Raw genomic sequence first — 20572 nt, 5'->3', positions numbered from 1 at the left:
TTTGAAAATCGATCAAACTTACTACTCAAAATCAAATCATGTTTCTTCCCCAAATTCAACTCATAGAAAAAAAATATTCATTTAAACTTCCTTTCAAGTGAATGCCTTTGACTTCATCTATGAAATTTTGCAAAGGCTCCTTGGTCCCTTTGCTCGTTGCAGAACGCCAGTACCTATGCCTTGAACTGCATCTCGCTGACAACTGTCTCTCGTGTAGATTAATGACTCCTATCTTAAAACCTCTATAAAATAAATACAACAACAATGGTCTCTCGCGTCTTCTAGAAATTTCACTTTACGATGATCCAATATTTTTCCATTCAATCTTCATATCCTTTGAAGATATTACGTATTACAGGGTGTTCAATGAGTTCGAATACATTTTAAAAAGGGTTAAAAAATATAAAATTTTCTCCTAAATTAATTTTCATCGAAGCTATGTTTGTTGAAAATCTTTACGACATGTTAGCTAGGAGCACATACCCTTTGTATTGTTCAACTAGCTTGAGACGTTTTTCAGAAAAATCGCACGCGCCACGCACCTGATCCATCAAGATCTCGTCCCAGATCATGGAAAAAAAGCTTTTTAAAAAAGTTCATAGCTCTAGCTTTGTGTTCGCTTTGCTTGGCATGTACGACTATATATAAAAGTCCAGGGAATTAAGGGCCGGAAAACTAGGAGGCCACGCAGTTTTATCTAGAAAATCAGCCAAATTCTCCTGTCATCAAATCTGATCGATATTGACCGTGTGACCGTTGCACCGTCCTGTTGAGAGACGTAACGGTCATTCCCGTGGAGGTGTCGGGGCCACAACTTTCCCTAGAACATCGACCTTATAGCACGCGGCGTGAATTTTCACGTTTTTATTTCCTCGAAAAACACCAGTGGGAGCTTCCCACGTCTGGGTACGGCCGCAAACCATCACCGACGCGTTGCTCTGGAACCGCAGGATGTTTATGTGGAAGGAAAGGATGTTGGCCAACGTCAGCGCTTACCGCTGATTATTTTGGACATTATGCGGTTGTTGCTAGATAAAGAGTTTCTTATCAGAAAATACGAGCTTCTGACCTGCGTGCCGCAAATAACTTTACTACAACGTCGCGGTACTCTTTCATCTTAAACGGTAAACGAACAACAAATGTCAGCAAGTAGACACCATGTGCGTCAGTTATTCTCTATAAAAGGCTAAAGCTGACACCAATACTAATACGCAGAACGCAGAATGTATTCGAACTTATTGAACACCCTGTATATTTACTCTTATACCTACAACTTGAAAGGGAAAAACGAAAGTAACAAGTGAAACGGGGGGTAATATCTAAAAGTTGCAACTAAATTGTAGTTAAGTTTCTACGGGGCTGAATGAATTATTTGTTTTTGATTTCATGCATCTTAGACTATGTTACTGCTTGAACAGCTGCAATTTTTAAATCTTCACTATGCAGCCTTTTCACACATATCTGCATTCGACCAGTGTAATTTTATACAGGGTGCGCCATAATTATTGCAACAAAAATGCAAAGTCGGTTTGCGGGTCCAGAAAACGAATAACAATCGAAACTGAACCTACATGCAAGACGATGCCCCGGTTCATATGAAAAAGACGTATCAGGACTGGTGCAGGTCCAACTTTCCCTCTGTCATCACCAAGGATGAGTGGTCTCCAACCTCGCCAGATCTCAATGTGATAAACTTCTCGATTTGGGGGAAATTATAAGCAAAGGCCTACTCACCATAACACACAAGATTGGACGAGTTGAAGACGTCTTTGCTCAATTTTTTGTAAGAAAATTCTTCAAAATGACATTCGGTTCGCCATCGAGTATTATCATAAAGCGTCTTCGAGCTGTCACCAGAACTAAAGGAGGACACATTGAATGAGTGGTTGTTTTTTCAATTGTTTTTACTCAAGAAAATATTTTTATTTCAAAAGTTTTCTCTAACTTGCCAAAAACATGGTTAACGGTTCTCTGTTTCTTGTTGCAAGAATTATGGCGCACCCTGTAATAGTGTTGAAATCACTGAAAAAACAACCAATTTTTCCGCCAATATTTCGTTATTCCTATTGTTCAGGTTATCTCATGAACTAGGGGTATGTTGTTTAGGGTATCTAAAAAACTAGAGATTTTCTCCTGGTTGCCAATTGCGAGTTCAAACTAAAATAAAAACTAGAAAAGGTTTTTTCCCAACGCATGTTGGTATTGTAAATCGGTACCTTGATTTTTTTTCCAATGCAAACAAACTTCTTATTTCTCGTGAGACTACGTCTTACTCTTAATGGGGTGGCAAGTAGGGTTTGCTATATTCCCGGGATAAGGGAATGAAAACTCTTATTGCCTGGGAATTTCCGGGACTCGAAAATGGGAACATTTTTTTTTTGCGGTAACGCATTAACTATTACCGAGTCTTATGCCTTTGTAAATTGAAAGTGGAGGCTTAAAATCGGTCATTTGTAACTTCAACGCAGTTTCACCTTAAGTGAATAACCTGACAATTCTGAGTTCAAACCAAAATAGAAAGAAAATAATAAATTCTTCCATCAAGAGTTACACGCTGGTTGGGTTCTCAAAAAAAATCACGATTGAAGTAACCTTTACTAATTTGAAAACATATCAGTATCATTTTTTCTAAAAGCTCTAAGGACTAGTCTGCGTTGTGAAGAATCCAAACATTTTATTCGAAGTGATATTGAAATCCATTTGCTGTATTTTGCTCATACCACATTTCAGTATGAACAAAGAAAAAATTCCAGTAAATATTCGCACAGTAGAGAAAACACAAATACCTATTTGCCAATTTTTTGTTTAACAAATGAGAGAGGAATAACTTTAATCCAATAATTGCAAGTAGCAAGTAGTTTAATATTACACTAGCAAACAAATATTGACCAACATTTCAAGCCAATATCTGCTTCGTAAAAAGCCCGCTTTAGTACTGCTACACGATTCGATGACGTCAGCTTTGCGCTTTGAACGGGTATTTAGTTTGATTGCATTACTTTTTTTTTAGAAAACTATAACTAATAGCTTATTAACCATTCTTGTGAATTTGGAGCCCGTAGTGTATGCAGAAGTCAAAGTGCGGCACACTAAGTTCTTGCCCAGTTCATCGTTTTTTACGTTGGCTTACGGAATAACTCACTAAAGTCTCTGAAAAAGTTATCTTTGCCAGGTGCACCAAAATTCACAGGAATGGTTAAAAAGCTATAATCTTTTTTTTGTAGCTTTTAGGCAAAATCTGTGTTTACCAGAGTAATCCAATTATTCTCCTGCCAGAAGCAGATCGCAGGAGGCACCGTATTTTCAGCTGCGCAACAGTTTTTTACGCTGTTGCGTGTTGCATATTGCAGTGTTGCGGCTGGTGGGCACTAAAATTCTGTACTTACTAAAGTTAACGATGTAAATGAAACAGTCACGCGCCAGCGATGTAAATGAGTCACGACCAAACTTGAATCCTCTTAATCCGTTATTAAATGCTGGTTTAGTGTATTGGTTTCTCAGAGAGAACAATAAACACCATATCGAAGTTTGTGTTTTGGCCAAATCAAATATCATCACATTACATCAAATAAAATACAAACGTTCCTGAACAACCACTCGACTTCATTTGTACCCCAAATACGCGACCCAACGAATCTACCTCAGTTTCGTCCAATCGAAGATTTCTCTGAAATTTAGGATTGCTTCGGTGCGAATTTAACTGAAGATCAACGAACTGCAAACAGTTGATTGGTGAAATTAAGAGATGCATTCGAAAAGTCGACGTGGAAGCTTTTGTTCCGGCATGAAAATATCGTCGGAAGGCCGGTAACGGACCTTTCCCAAATGTTCATTTTTTTGTTCATAATGAATGTATCTTCATGAGAAATAAATTAGTTTTTTTGAGTTCATCCACCCTTTTTTACACAGCAAAAAAAAATCCAAATTTTCAGTTGCCACCCGTTATAAAATCTCAAATTAAAATTTAACAGGTGTCCACTAAAAAATGAACGTAAAAAATGTGTCAAGGAAAGAACAACAAAGAAATTTTATTCATTCTGATTTATTTCATATTAAGGGTTGACTGATTATAGAATAGTACGTTAAACACTGGTCTAACTAACAGCCCTTTTTTTAACATGAATCTGCTTGATCCAATACTACTTGAAAATGTTTTAGTATTTTGGCACTCGCGAACAAAAACTACATTCGGTTTTGTGGTAATTTGTGAAATTTCTTACATATGCCTCCTGTGAAGCGTAATGAAATCATAGCGGCACATTTACCTAGTAGGAATAATATTACATGCCAAATGCCCGAAACGCTACAAGTTGCACTTCAGTCGATGTTAGCAGCCAGGTCACGGCAGGCGATAAAACATATTCTAAATTCACATGACGCCTGACTTCGATAGGTGGTGCTCTGTGTGCTACCTGGCATATACACCATCGCTCTGCGATATACCCGCATACGTTTGCCAGCTCGTGGACGACAAAATTGTAGGTACACAATATTGAACATGCTCGTTTTGTGTTGTTCTAGCACCAAACAGCACACCCCGACACATGATACATCGGTAAAACAAATGTTCGCGAAGAAAACATTGTAACCAGTAGTAGTACCTGCCTGTTTCCAGCAACGTGGGGCGTCAGTTTCAGGAATCGTATTTTACCCAAGTCAAGTGGCGAGAAAAGTTTAACTTGATATTATTTTGAACAATGATGCGAGAAAGTCATTGAAGGAATGACTGTTTAAGAAAAATATAGAACTAATGTCAGCGAATTCAAATAAATGAGTAATCTGTTGCACACAAGAAAATTTATGCTTTACAACATTGTTTGAACTTTTGCTGATGTCAGTAATGAAAACATTTTTACATTTTTCGTCAGTTAATTTTTTATATGCCTCACGCACATAGATAAAATCTACTCGGTCTCCTATCTGTAAAAAAAGCAACGAAATTTATCTACGATGAAGATCAACGAGTAACATTATTTATACCAATTTAACAGCACCCAAACGTACATTTTTCCATGTCTGGTCGGGCCTTTTTACCACTGCAGACACTGCTATCACAGCCAAAAGAAGTCAAGTTCAGCGCTAGACTGAATGTCACAGGTCCCCATGCTCGCCGTCTCCCAACAGACTAAAAAGATGACTATATCCTTCGGTCTCGGAAGTAATAAAATACGTGAATCGCATTAAAAATTCATCTTTACACAACAAATGTTACACGTCGTTCTGTATGGCTTATTTTACCATCAGAAGCTTCATGCTGTCGTAGTGTCGCTTATTAAGTTTGCTTAGTCATTGACACCAAATTGGATCGCTATATGATAGATTTGTGTACTGGCAGCCCTAGTTGCAGTAAATTTTGAGTTTTTTTTTTCAGTACAATTCAACTGTTTGCAAAATTGATTGCTGGCAATCTTTGGCACAAGACCTCCAAAGCATACTAATGAATTTATGCTACCAAAATCAAGAACAGCCGGTTCCTACTGCAGCAGTAATTGCAACACGGCAACCAGTCTAAACAATTTGTTGATGTGTCTTTCGACATCCCTGTTTATAGACATCAACCGATACATGCTAAAATATGAATATGATGAATTTGATGCACGTGACTTTATTTGTGAACCTGCTCCGGTTCCGTTCTATCGACAGCAAGTTGATTCACATTCCCATCTGCCGTCAGAAATGATGTGATATACATTTCTTTGCATTCACAGTTCCACCAATGCTCTGGATACCGCATCAGCTGGTAGGAGTTCCCCTCTATTTCAACGTTACATTAGAATGCTTCACCGAGGCACACCCGACGTCGCTCAACTACTGGACCAGGGAAGATGGTCACATGATTCACGATTCTCGGAAGTACAGGTAAGATTATTAACTTATTATGGAGACGCATGGTTGTTTATGCTGTATTATAGCTCCATCACAACCAACGTTCAATTATCAAACTCATCTCCTGTTCTGTCTGTTTCAATTTTATCTACACTCTATTCAATAGGACGGAATCGATGGTTGGAGCGCCAGTCTATAAGACACATATGCGACTGAACATCTTCAACATTCAACAGAACGATTACGGCACCTATAAATGTGTAGCAAAGAATCCTCGAGGGGAGACTGATGGAACGATACGATTGTACAGTAAGTACTATAATGCTCTAGAATACCCTATTGATGGCCATCGTCCTGCTATGCCTATACTTAACAATCACAAGCTAAGCGCTTAAGTTTCCCCTCAAATTTAATTGACCTATCGTTGCACCGCTTAGCCCCGGCATTGAATGAGCCTAATTAATGTGTCCGAGTTGTTGATTTCACACTGCTCTTAAGAGAACCAAAAGTGCAGAATATAGTCTCAATCACAACCGACCAGTTGCGGCACCTTGGTCGACATAAGCAAGGTCAATAGGAAAATCAAGTATGGTCATAAATAATGAGTTCTGACAATAACATTCAGGTGAATTCTCATCAGCAGACAAACAGGTTTCTAAAGGCTCTGAAAGCGCTATTGTTTTCGTCGAATAAATAATTATACAAATGCACAAGAGCGTATGCATAAGAAATTTGTTTGCCTTCTTGCCAGAAACGATCGTCTCCAGCCGGTGCATTGTATAAAATATCATGCCACCTGCTTCTCTTTCACCAGCTCTAGCTTCTGTATGGAGCGAACCGCTTTCAACAGAACGGCAGCAGCAAGCTCTGTGGCTTGAACGAATTTTAACGAGGCTATTACCCTTGGTTTCAATGCTGGAATACTAGGCAGCACTCCAGAGTATCTTCACCGTTTCACTGTAAGTTTTTCGTGATGCTACTGTTGTTGTGAACCAGAACAAAGTACTACTTTTAATTAAATAACGCGTGTCGTTCCGATTTCTGGTTTCGTATAGCTAAAATATCAATAAGATTGCAATAGCACATATAATATTTACGACATGCTACGGTAGAATGGTAAATAAAATCATCATTAAAAATCATATTAATTTGCGATCACGATTGTCTAATAAGTATTATCATTTTAAACTACAATTTTCTATTTCTTCATGCTAAAAATTATTGTTTGAAACAACGATCGCACGTTAAAATTTTTATCACTGCAGAACTCTATCATTTTTTATATTGCTTTCCCACATAATGCACTTCATGCTTTAATCTGTAGAGAGCATGGCTCGATAAGTGGCTTATAGGTTCGTATACATAATAAATAATAGGGGCTCTTACACACTTCCCTGAAAAACCTCAAGATCATTCCCCACGGGAACATATACAAAATCATCAGAAACAGTCTGTTGAGTTTTGTGTTCTTCGATTCAAAAATTTACTGGAACGATTGAAACTGAGGAGTTCCATCCCATTAAAAAATTGTGCATGATAGGAGAGATATTAGGGCTAGTTTTTTTTTCTCCATCTATTTTATTAGAACTAGTTGTTAGTAGCTATGAGAATATTCAAATTATACCTTGTTGTTAATTCCGGAACCTTCTGACTACCAATAGACCAACTGCGTTGAATGTAGTGCTTGCAAAGTATGAAAGAGGAATTTTAAGAATACAGTTGATCCGCCATTTTGTCTTATTTTCATGTTCAAACGTATCTTTCAATGAATGCAGAAGTTTATTTTTCTTCGTCGTACTTAAGACTGATTAGGAGACTCCCTTAGGAATTTCCAGCAAAGTGTAACAATGCAATAATTTTGAATAACTATAGCGTTGTCTACTCCAGTCATTTTACATCATGAAAATAATATTTCTATGTTCTGACGTAATTGGGTGAAAACCAAACCAAAAATACAACTATTATTTATCGGCTATTTATTTCATCAGGTGCCTCGACTAATTCAATAAACACTATTGACAAAATACTCAATTTATCTAGATACAATACCTTGTTTTACTTGTTCTAATAGCTCTCAAAAACAGGCTCCATATCAGAGCCTGACAAAGTCATTATCAATTGAGAATCATCAGGTTATAGTACCGCTTTGATCCTTCGCTTTGAATTGAAAAGCATTTGTATCATTTTCGAGAACTTTGTGAGTCACATGAAAACTACTCGAAAGCTCTTGCTTTGATTTTGACAGCTGAAGGGCTTGAAAATAAAAGCGAAGATTTTCAATTGAAAGCGAAGATTATTAACGTTACTCTCACATGAGGATTCTCAATTGAAAACGAATTGAAATGTGCGCTGCTGGAGACAGGGGGATTCCATAAAGTACTTCACGCATATATAGAGAGAGGTGGGAGAAAAACAAATCGTGACGAATGAAACGGAGGACGCTAACTCCAGCTTTACAATCAGAAGTGGCTATGGGACGCTAGTTATCAACAGCAAAAAAAAAAATCTCCGAAATAACGATCGGAACTTTCGTGACGTATTTATTGGATGCCATTGTCGTTCAACTGCGTCTTGCGGTGTGTGAAAACTATCAACAAACGAAGCGATGCGGTGTTGATTTCAAATGAAACGCTGAAGAAAAGGAAAGGGACGTAGCATGCGTCAGCATGTCCGTTAATTGAGACAGTCATGAGTTTCATTTGAAACGACGCGATGAAAGAAAGACGGGAAGGAAAGAAAGAAGTGACTCGGTGACGGTATCCGAAAGAAATCAAATGAAAATGAAACTGTTCGAATCGGAATGACAGCGCGAAATATTTAGTTTCAATGTTTTGTTTTAAAAATGTAGAGCCCTGCTTCTTATTGCCCCTCAGAGAATCACTAGCGTGCAGGAGAATATCTTTCACTACAAAAACAACTTCTCTCACACTGGTGAGCAAATCGACGCACTTGCTTGAAAAGAGCAACGAGTCGCGTAAATCTCAGTAGCTTACAAAACCACCGTGGTGAAGCCTGAAATATCTCTCTTGAGACTTAAAAAACTAATGTGCTGAGACTTAAAAATATAATATATATAATAATATTTGTGGTCTGGTTACAGCGTAAACGGTTGGTATTTAGGAGCATACTTCACATGCTGCCTTATGTAAAAAATCATTCACAATGAATTACGCCAAATATTTCGAGTAAATCTATACATATAAAAATGGAATTCTGTCTGTCTGTCTGTCTAGCTGTCAGATCCATATAGACTTTGTATATAGATTTGTATGTAGGGGTTTTTGGAGCCGGGTAGAGTTCTTATGATAGTCTGAGACCTATCCCTCCTCTGGAAAGAAGGACTACCATACAAATGAAAAACAAATTTCTGGATAACTCGAGAACTAATCAAGCAAACAGAACCAAATTTGACATGTAGATGTTTTAAGGAGCAAAAAATATCTATATGGTAGTTTGAGACCCTCCCTACTCTAGAAGAATACAAACGACACACAAATATCTGTATAACTCAGAAACAAATCAAGTAAATGGAACCAAATTAAGGTGCTTTCATGCATAAGAAACACGAATTTCAGCATAAGTCAAGAACTAATCAAGTAAATGGAACCAAATTTAGCATGTGGAAGTTTTTGGAGGCCAAAAATACTTTCTTGACAGTTTGACACACATCTCTCTTCTGAAAGGGAGGAGGCTCATACAAATGAAACATGAATTTTTGCACAACTCAAGAAATAATCAAGTAAATTGAACCAAGTTCGGCATGTACAGTTGGGTGTCCCAAAAAAATGATGTTGAAAAAGTCAAGGTGCTCAGCCCTAAATTGAAAGATAATGTTATTCATAGCATTTTTGTAGAACATATCGATTTTCTAAAAAAATGTTTTCAGGTTACCCAAACGTGATTTATGAAAAAATGACTTTTCTGAGATACAAACCCACTCTCTTGCACTTTTTTCAATTCTGTTCGATTCCTACATTTTTCCATATATTTTTTTATTTCCGTGGAGTTGTTTTTGAATATTTCACATCGTTCAGTTCAGCATCGCATTCAGTTTTTGACTCCCAGAGCCCATTAAACATCACAAAAAAATTATGTTTTCTAATAATTTTTAGATAAAACCCTTCAAAACACTAATAAAAAAAATTTTTTGATCAAGAACTGAAAACTTCATTGCAAAGCGAGATTTACGACGAAAATTTACATGAAAAAAGATACTTGATATCTTATCGGGGAGCTGAGATATTGGCATTTTTATATGTGATGGAAAACTATGCATTTTGAAAAATATGTTTAATAACTGTTTTATTTTGGGAGATAAAAAATAACAATGTTCAGAAAACAAATGCGTTTTTGGATGGCTGATAACTTAGTAGAAGGTTTAAAAATTCGGAAAAATCTGCGAAAAAAATTAGAACGAAAATTGTGATTTTTAGTACCTTCTAATAGAAAACTCAATGTTGCACGTAATATGTAAGAGATAGAAACATGATGTCTTCGGTAAAGTTTCTTATTTAAAACTTTGTCGAAGACCCCTTGCGTCTATCTTATTCTGATTGAAAAGTAAATTTTTTATCTCACTCATTGGTGGATTTATCACCCATCTTTCTACATTTAAAGATGCATTTTTGAATATCCTGAAACTTTTCCGAACATACCTTATGGCTATATTCAACATTTGAATCACTATTCAGGAAATTATACGCACAAACGGGAAAATGAAACACAAACGGGAAAAAATAAACAAAATGAAAATTCACTTTTTTAAGATGTTCAATGGGCTCTGTGAGTCAAATAATTGAACGCGATACTGAACCAAACCATGCAAAATATTCAAAAACAACCCCACAAAAATAAAAAAATATATGAAAAAATTTAGGAATCGAACAGAATTGAAAAAAGTGCAAAAGAGTGGGTTTGTAGCTTGAAAAAGTCATTTTTTCATAAATCATGTTTGGGCAACCTGAAAACGATTTTTTAGAAAGTCGAAATGTTCTACTAAAATGCTATAAATAACATTATCTTTCAATTTAGGGCTGTGCACCTTGACTTTTTCTACACCGTTTTCTTTTTTTGGGACACCCTATTAAACAGTGTCCAGAACACGTTTCTTTTCATAACTTTTGAACCATATGTTCAATCTTTATAAAATTTAAAAGTTAAGGGTTTTTAAGGTGACTCGTTCATTTAAAACCAATTTTGTTCAAATCGGTTGTGTAGTTTCTGAGATAATGATGTTTCGTGATTTTTACATTTTGATACATAACCTCTAAACTAAAATTCCTATCATAATGAAATTTGAGAGGGTCTTAGGAACAACTAGACCTTTCATTCGCAATTAATTTCATGGAAATCAGTCCAGCCATCTCAGAGAAAACGGAGTGAGAATAAAAATCTGCACATACACACACACACACCGACACACCGACACACACGCACACGCACACACACACATACACACACACATACACACACACGTACACACACATACACACACATACACACACATACACACACATACACACACATACACACACATACACACACATACACACACACACACATATACACACACATAAACACACACATATACACACACATACACACACACATACACACACACATACACACACACATAAACACACACATACACACACACATAAACACACACATATACACACATACACACACAAATACACACACACATACACACACACAAACAGAAAATGCTCAGCTCGTCGAACCGAGTCACTATATATTAGGGTGGGGAAAAGTGATCGATTTTCCAGAACCAAGTTTTTTTGGTTCCTTTTGGGGCCCCAAACAACCCTGAGCTTACCGGAAGTCGATTGGTTTTGTCTCCGCTTGGCGCATTGCCTTTAAAATTTGTATGAAAATTTTTATGGGAAAACCTACTTTTTTGCATTTACCTTTCAAGAGTGGTCAATAATGATCTAATAATGCACTACATTATGTAAAAGTGTAGTATTTTAGATGCCTAATAACTTTGCAGAAGGCACAGAAGAGCTAGAATGTCACCAAGAAGAGCTATAGCTGTTTAAAGTTGTGTATGTCGATTTAAATGCAGAAAATCTTGTTTTCTGCCAACATTACCAATGTACCGGCGCCAGTAGCATTCCCATTAGAAACAACCTGCCGTAACGAGTGCATACACTCAGCTGGATCAAACAAACGAATTCAGGTCAATATTCTAGGCGTAGGTAGAATCTACAACGTGTTTCAGAGGTTACTTCTGATGGAAATCTGACTAAAGCTGGTACAGTGACAGTGTTGACAGCAAAAATGATTTGCAACATAAATTTCGACATACTCAACTTCGAACAGCTCCAGTATTTTTTTGGGACATCCTAGCTCTTTGATGTCTTCGGCCAAGTTGTTAGGCATCAAAAAACCTACCATTTGAAGTTATGAAACTTATGGTTTGAGCCACTTTGAGTTCTTTAGAATGGAAAATGCAAAAACGTCGGTTTTTCCATACAAATCTCTATATGAATTTGAAATGCAATGCGCCAAGCGGAGACTAAACCAATCGACTTCCGATAAATATAGGATTATTCGGGGCTCCAAATAGAACAAAAAAAAACTTGGTTCTGGCTTTCTGCTATCAAGTTTCGTTTTTTCCATATAACGATTCCCCACCCTACTATATATGCCATTCGGCCCTTTGGAGCACTTTTATATCTTCGGTTTTGCAAGTGATTGCTATACCGTTCTAGGAGAAAGGCAAAACGTTACAAAATACCGTTTTTTGTTCATCCATGCATCGTATTTAAGCAAAAACTAGCAGATGTAATCTGCAAAAGATGAATTACTATTAATGACACACTATGCAATTGATTGAATCGTTTGTCCCTTTTAGTATCTTCATTGTCTGATATACAATTCAAGAGGCCATATAATCGATCCGTGTGAAAGCTTTCTTTTTTGTGTCTTCTACAAATTTGTGTATTTCAATGATTGTTGCCTTCTAAATGCTACAGTTTTTTAGTTATTAAAAAACGGAATATCAAGAATTCGAAACGGTGTATCTCCAAAACAAAAAAAGTTAAAAGAAACATGTTTGTAGCAAAGTTTTTTGTGACAACATTACTTACAACTTTGTCGAAGATACCATTTCTCTAAAGTGTACAACTGAAAAGTTAAATTTTGTAGCACCACTAACGGTGAAGTTCCGAATTAAAAGTTAATGTCAATCTTTGGAGCTTTTTATGTACTAAATAAAAAAAAATTTTCATCAGGTAGAAGGCATTCGTCGATGCATTATTGTACGCTATAGTTATTTTAGATCAATGACTTAGCATTTATAGTGTGCAATAAAATGTTCATCCAAATGACAATGAAATGGAAATAACTTTTACAGAATAGTATTTTCGCTCCAAATAAATGGTTTTGCTAAGAGCACATGCTGTTTTCGCTTGGATTAAGTTTGCATCACGTAAGCACTGTTCCTGAAATTGCATTTACTTGGTTACTTGAATTCATTTATGATGTGCATATGACCAACCAACCCCGCTAGTATGTGATCAACTAGCCCCTCATGTATTAAATATGAAAATTACTTGAAATATATGAAAACAAAATTTTGGAGAAAGTTTGCTTTACACTACTTAATACTAACTAAAATGACTTTCATAATACGTTGAGCCATGTTCATTCAAATTGTGTCACGTAAATTTTACCATTCATTGTGTCATTCGTAATGAATGGACGAGATATTTTCCCACATTCACAAATGGCCTGTCAAACCATTACCTTCTTGCCGAATTTTTCGGTGTAAATGGCTTTCACTGGTCCAGGGACATCCTTTCCCTTCGGTGATGTATAAAATTGCGGTCCTGGCAGAGTCTTATAGTCCAGTTTTATGTAGGTTTCGTCAACCATGATAACACACCCCATTTTTTTGGTCAGAAGTTTGTCATAAAGCTTCCGAGCTCTCGGTTTCACAGATTCAGCTTGTTTTGGATTTAGTTTTGGCTGCTTCTGCTTCCGACGGGTCTGCAGACCCATTCTTCTTATGGCACGCATAACGTTACTCGCCGAGGTTCCAAGCTTTCTCGCCACATCTCGTACTGATACTGAAGGATGCCGCTTGTAGTATTCCTTAACCTTTTTGTCCATTGTGGGATCAGTAAATGTGCACCCTTCACAATACTTCCGCAATGCGGTTTGAACTGCTCCGACACTTATACCTTCTTCTCTGGCTAATTTTCTTATAGAAAGACCACTCACTGTGCTCCATTTGTGCACAATTCGCTCTCTTTGATCGGGAGAAAGGCCACGCATTTTCAAAATTTCGCACTAAATGTTAGAAAAAATGACAGCATCTGTTTCTTTTGGATGTAAACAACAGGACGCAGCCAACGTTTGGTTGAATACTGCACGTTATTTGAAATGACGGTTGATCGTAAGTGTATTTATAATTAACTGAACGGTCTATACCTTTTGTCGATAACGCATCTTCCTTTTTCTGGAATTAAATGTAATAAAACTTACTTTGATACGATGAAATTACCAAAAAAAATCTTCAACTGTTTCCAATCGGTATAGAAAATTGCTACAAAGATTTTTCAAATAAACTAACATATTTTCAAGCTGACTTCGAATTAAAAATTAAAAACAATTAGGAAACCAGGACCACCCCTTGTAAGCTTCTTAAACAAACAATTCCTATTCTCGTCCGTAAAAGCTGCAGTTCACAGAAGCGTAAACTGAATGAAAATTTACTCACTTTCCTCGTGCTTTCTCGACAGCTTGACCGGGTCTATACAGTCCTAGTACTTACTTATTAACAATAGCAACAAAGCCCAGATATATATGCACAATCAATGAATTGTTTGTCTGGGCAAACGCAAACAATGTCGGCATACGAATTTATGATTTAATAATTATAATTAAAACTGTCAACAAATTACGATGCAACAAGAGGGGATTCAATTGCAATGATTTATGCGCAGAGTATGCGCTGGAGTGCCGCCGTATCACAGGCGAAATGGTATTGTAGGTAGCAAGACAAGAGTACATTCATGTACATATACAAACAAATTTGAATCAATAACCAACGAATTCAGTGGAATTATCTAAAACAAACAAATAGTTTTTATCCTAAACCCGAACTGCAAACTAAATGTGCTTTTGAAAAACTTAACCAAATGTTTACAGAAAATACTTATAAAAAGCAATTATAATAGCACTATTTGAAAACAAAAACCACTGCGCGCCCTCATAAATAATAATTTGCGTTGAGAACACACTCAAACAAAAAAGTCAATTTTTGCTCATTCTTTTCACACCGTCCGAACCTCAGTGTTTTGCTTGTTGGAGTAATCACTTTGTGTTTACAGCAAAGAAGAGACATCATCCCCGGCGAGCAGCCTCTGAATGGCGGACAATGAATCTTTCATTACAGAAGACTTCTCAAGCTATTTTGCGGGATCCTTTCACCCCACTTCCATTCGCTGTCATCGTTGGGGAGGTTTCACCGCACCCGCTCGGATGTTATAGGTAAATGAAAAGTGCCGTCAGGACGGCAAAACGACGCAGTTGTCTATTGTGACTGATTGTCGTATCCTCATCGTCATCACCGTCGCCGCCGCAGCGCATCGTTGAGGTTCTTGTTGCCTTTTGCCAGTAATGCTCGTGACTTTGCATACCGTTGTCATCATTATGATGGTTATCATTATCGTCCGGCAGGTTGGTTGGCCGGGATCTAATAAATGGCACAACTTTTTTCCGGTGCGCCAATCAGAGGGTCAGCCATTTAAACAACTTGACTGATGTGGAGTCATTTAATGGGAAAAAGTCGTTAATTAGGTAGTCATTTTCCTTGGACTCGAATTTTTTTTGCTCCCCGTTATCGTTACTCAAACATGTCATGATAATAATGCCATTGAGGTCAAGGTTGCTGCAGGCCATCACACGGTTTGCCTTTCCCTTAGGAAGATTTAACGTTCTTAGTAAAATGTAGGTCCCACCAAATAATATAACCTTCAAGGCGTGTGTGTTCGTTCAAGCCGACGACATAGAATCATGACCGAGTCCCATGACTTTCTTTTCTTTGGGCAAGTTTAATGAATATATTTTTCATCACCAGTCACGATGCGATGAAGAAAACTCTTCCTTTCCTGCCGCTGGAACAGTGGTTCATATGCGAAAAAACCTAAATTAATCCACCTAGCGGTCAGACCCAGCCTTTCTCATTAAAACTTATTATTTGTAAAAATAGATTTACATGAACGCTGCAATCCAATAAATGTATATTCACTCTTTAGGTTCTAAAACATTGATGTTGTAATCTATACATTTAAAAATGCAGTCCGGTCTGTCAACCTGTCTGTCTGTCTGATCCATATTGGCTCGAAAACTACCGAACCGATCAACGTGAAAATTTGTATGTAGGGGTTTTTGGTGCCGATAAAGGTTCCTATGATAGTTTGAGACCCCTCCCTCTTCTGTAAGGGATAGGTCCCATACAAATGAAACATAAATTCCTGCACAACTCAAAAACAAACCAAGCAAATGAAACCGAATTTGGCATGTGGATGTTTTAAGGGGTAACAAATGTGTCCATGGCCCTCCCTCTTCTGGAAGGGAGTGGTTTCATACAAATGAAACACAAATTTTTGCACATCTCGAGAACTAACCGACTAAATGTAACCAAATTTGGCAGGTGAATGTTTTTAGAGGTAACAAATATGTGCTTAATGGTTTGACACCCCTTCCTTTTCTCTAAGGAAGGGGTCCCATACAAATGAAACACAAATTTCGCACAGCTCAAGAACCAATCAAGAAAATACAACCAAATTTGGAATGTGAATGTTTTTAGAGGTAAAAAATATGTCCATAATGGTTTGACGCCCCTTCCTCGTCTGGAATCACTTGTTTCTGTACAAATTTCTGCACATCTCGCGAACTAATCAACTAAATAGAGCCATATTTGGTAGGTGAATGTTTTTAGTGGTAACAAATATGTTCCTTAATCGAGGCAACATTTTGGATTGTAAGATAGCAACATCCGGTTTCTGGAAAACAGCCAAATATGACCGATTTCCACCCAATATAATAATATCCGGATCTAGAATGATACACAGGAGCTCAAATCGACCACAGATATTATTTTGAATTCTAAGATGACGACTTCCGGTTTCTGAAAAACAGCTGAAAATGACCAAATACCACCCAATATGAGTATTTCTCTAACCAGTATGACGTTCAGATTCCAAAAATTGTCTGCATATGCCATTATGAAACCCAAAATGGCGACTTCCGGTTTCGGAAAAACAGCGGCACAGCGGACCAAATACCACCCAATATGGATATTTCCGAAACCGTAATGTGGCACTAGAGCCACAAATTGACTTCAGATAACATTTTGCATTGAAAGATGCCAACTTCCGGTTTCTGGTAAACGGCCTGAAATGGACGATTCTCATTAAATATGAGTACCTCCAGAACCATAAAGATGGACAGAAGCTAAACATTGATCACAGACACAATCTTGAATTTTAAGATGGTGATTTCCGGTGTCTGGTAAACAGCCGGAAATGACCAAATACGAATGTTTTCGGAACCAGAATAACGCCCAGATGACAAAAATTGATTTCACAGGCAATTTTTAAGAATAAAACGACGACTTTCGGTTTCTGAAAAACAACCCAAAGCGACCAAATACCACCCAATATGAGTATCTCCGAAGCAAGAATGTTGCAAGAAGCTAAAAATTGACATCAGATATCATTATGAATTTTGGGATGGCATTTTCTGGTTTCTGGAAAACAACCAAAAATGGCCGATTTCCGTCTAACATGAGTATCTCCGGATCTAGAATTGATACACAGCAGCTGAAATAAACCACAGACCCCATTTTAGATTCTAGGTTAGCGACTTCCGGTTCCTGGGAAACAGCCGAAAATGATCGAATAACACCCAATATTGGTGTTTCTTCAACCAGAATGGCGCTCAGAGGCCAGAAATTATCTGAAGAACCATTTTGAAATCTAAGATGGCGACTTCCGGTTTGTGAAAAACAGCATAAAATAACAAAATACCATCCAATATGAGTACCTCTGGAACCAGAACGATGCAATGAGCTAACAATTGACCTCAGGCACCGTTTTAAATTGCTAAATGGCAACTTCTAGGAAACAGTGGAAAATGGCCGAATAATACTCAATATGGATATATCCGTAATCGAAATGATTCATAGAAACCAAACATTGACCCTGGACACCATTTTTAAGTTAAAGACGACCACTTTTAGTTTCTGGAAAACAACCAAAACAACTAAATACCTCCCAATATGAGTATTCCCGGTGTCAGATTGATGCCAGAAAATCTGCTGAAAATGACCGAATTCCACCCAACATGAATATATTCAGCATTAATGCGATGTACAGAAGCCAAAAGTCGAGGATGTTGCCATTTCGATAAAACCAATCATTTTAAACGATTTGTTATTTGACTTTGATCATATCTTATGGCCGATTCGTCGTGCATTTGCAGATCTGAAACACATCTCAAGGAATCAATGAATTTGGAACGTTCAAATAGTACGATACCACATTTAAATTATGTTGAGGCCACATATATCGATCAAAGCAGGTATAGTTTTAAATAGTCTTTAAATTTCTTTTCTTTCCATAACTTTTGAGCCACATATCAAATTGTTATGAAGTTTGTTATTTGTAAGTTTGAGAGATGACTCGTTCGTATGACACTAGTTATGTTCAAATAAGTCATGTAATCTTTGAAATAATAGACTTTCGTTGTTTTATTAACAATTTAATACATAACGGTGGCTTAAGTTCAATTCTAATCAAATGAAATGGGAACGTATAGGGCAGCCAAACTTTGAAACCACGTGTTCAATCATAATTCATCAGTTAACCCTTAACTAGCCCGCTCTTCTGATATTAATATTGATCAAATCGGTTGTGTAGTTTCTGAGATAATGAAGTTTCGTGATTTTCACAATTTGGTACTTTACAGACGAAGTTACAGTCCGATTACAGTAAAATCCAATAGGGTGTTACGAGGCAGCTAGACTTATGAGTTGACACTAATTTTGTGGAAATCGGTTCAGCCATCTCTGAGAAAAGTGAGGGAGTCCAAGTAGTCTTCGGAATATGTTCCTTTTCATAGCTGGATTTCACATTTTTAAACATAACAGGCAAAATAATTGTCCGATTGCAAAACAAATCAATAGGATCTTATGGGGCAACTAGACCTTCCATTTGACACTGATTTTATGCAAATCGGTCCAGCCATCTCTGAGAAACATGAGTGAGATTAAACGGTCTCTAGAACACGTTTCTTTTCATAACTTTTGAACCACATGTCCAATCTTTTTAAAATTCAAAAGTTAAGGGTTTTTTAGGTAGCCCGTTCATTTGGAACCAATTTTGTTCAAATTGGTTGTGTAGTTTTTGAGATAATGATGTTTCATGATTTTTACATTTTGACACATAACCTCTAAACTAAAAATCCGATTACAATGAAATTTAATAGGGTCTTATGGGGCAACAAGACCTTTCATTTGCAATTAATTTCATAAGAATCGGTCCAGCCATCTCTGAGAAAAGTGAGTGAGAATAAAAATCTGCACATACACACACACACACATCGAGTCGAGTGATATATGCCATTCGGCCCTTTGGAGCACTTTTATACTTTCGGTTTTGCAAGTGATTGCTATACCTTTCTAGGAGAAAGGCAAAAACCTGGCTTCAAATCATAAGAAACATTTCCAAAGCATGCAATCGCTTGGAAATTACTTGCAAGATAACTCCTAATACCAAAGCAAGCTGTTCCTGCGTTCAACATGGATCCTCATCGAACAATTCCTCCAACTCAGTGTCTTGCAGCGAATCGAATGTATCTGAGAAGCTTGCAAAAAAGACCTTTGTGAAGTCTGAAATATCTCTCTTGAGAGATAATAAACTGAGGTTAGCTTTCTCACACGAAAGGACATTAGGCCTACACAACAGAGCTCACTGCAGAGCTTTTACACTGAGTCTCTTGAGCATATGTAAAATAAGGGGAGCATCTGCGTAAGATTGCGTTTTTTATCGAATTTGCTTTGCATCTCAAAAAAGCCTCCCTCACACACTCCGCATTATATTCTTCTACGCGAAAACCCAAGTTGTCTCTGTTGGATTATATCAGCAGTGCGCAACGCGATTTACTTCTCTGTATTTTCACTAGAGTAATTCACCACTCCTGTTTCGCTCAGCTGTGGTGCGAGCAGCAAGTGTGTTAGTTTCTTATGTGAGCGACAGATGCACAGCACAAAACAAAAGAAAAAAAGTGTGGTGCAAAAAATTGCCACACGCAGTGTTCATGCTGGAGAAGAAGTGCGCGGTAAACTTCGGATTGAAATTTCCACCTAATTGAGGTTATTAACAAGCCTGAGTATGACACTTAATTGATGCTAACCAACAGTTCAGTAATAAGCTTACGTCTCTTCTCTGCTACAAAATCAGAGATGTGATATATAGCACTAAGTTGGAGGTAGAAGCATACACGTTGAAAATAACGCTATGAATATAAATCAACCCTAATTGGCAGTTCGAAGTTCAAGAGTTGGGAGAATATCACCTGCTTTCCGTTTCGGAAACCTGAATGTGGGATAATACCTAATCAACAATCTCTCTAGTTTTTATATTTTTATTTTTATTACCTTCCCAAACTAGGCATCTTATCTAAAAAATGCACTCTGAGGCGGACGAGATTT

At 37.2% G+C, this 20572-nt stretch overlaps 1 protein-coding gene across 12 annotated transcripts in view; it reads left to right on the top strand.

Annotated features, from left to right (window-relative positions):
* Positions 1-20572, top strand: part of LOC129730152 (lachesin-like) — a 145391-nt gene that overhangs the window by 95249 nt on the left and 29570 nt on the right. For all 12 annotated transcript variants that reach the window (XM_055689234.1, XM_055689235.1, XM_055689240.1 and 9 more), the window contains exons 7-8: positions 5709-5859; positions 5993-6135. In XM_055689234.1, coding sequence (XP_055545209.1) covers positions 5709-5859; positions 5993-6135 — 294 coding nt within the window. The remainder of the gene's footprint in view (positions 1-5708; positions 5860-5992; positions 6136-20572) is intronic.

Source organism: Wyeomyia smithii, chromosome 3, assembly GCF_029784165.1.
Source record: "Wyeomyia smithii strain HCP4-BCI-WySm-NY-G18 chromosome 3, ASM2978416v1, whole genome shotgun sequence".
NCBI lineage: Eukaryota > Metazoa > Arthropoda > Insecta > Diptera > Culicidae > Wyeomyia > Wyeomyia smithii.
The sequence above is the reverse complement of the archived record's forward strand: the minus strand, read 5'-3'. Positions and strand labels throughout refer to the sequence as shown.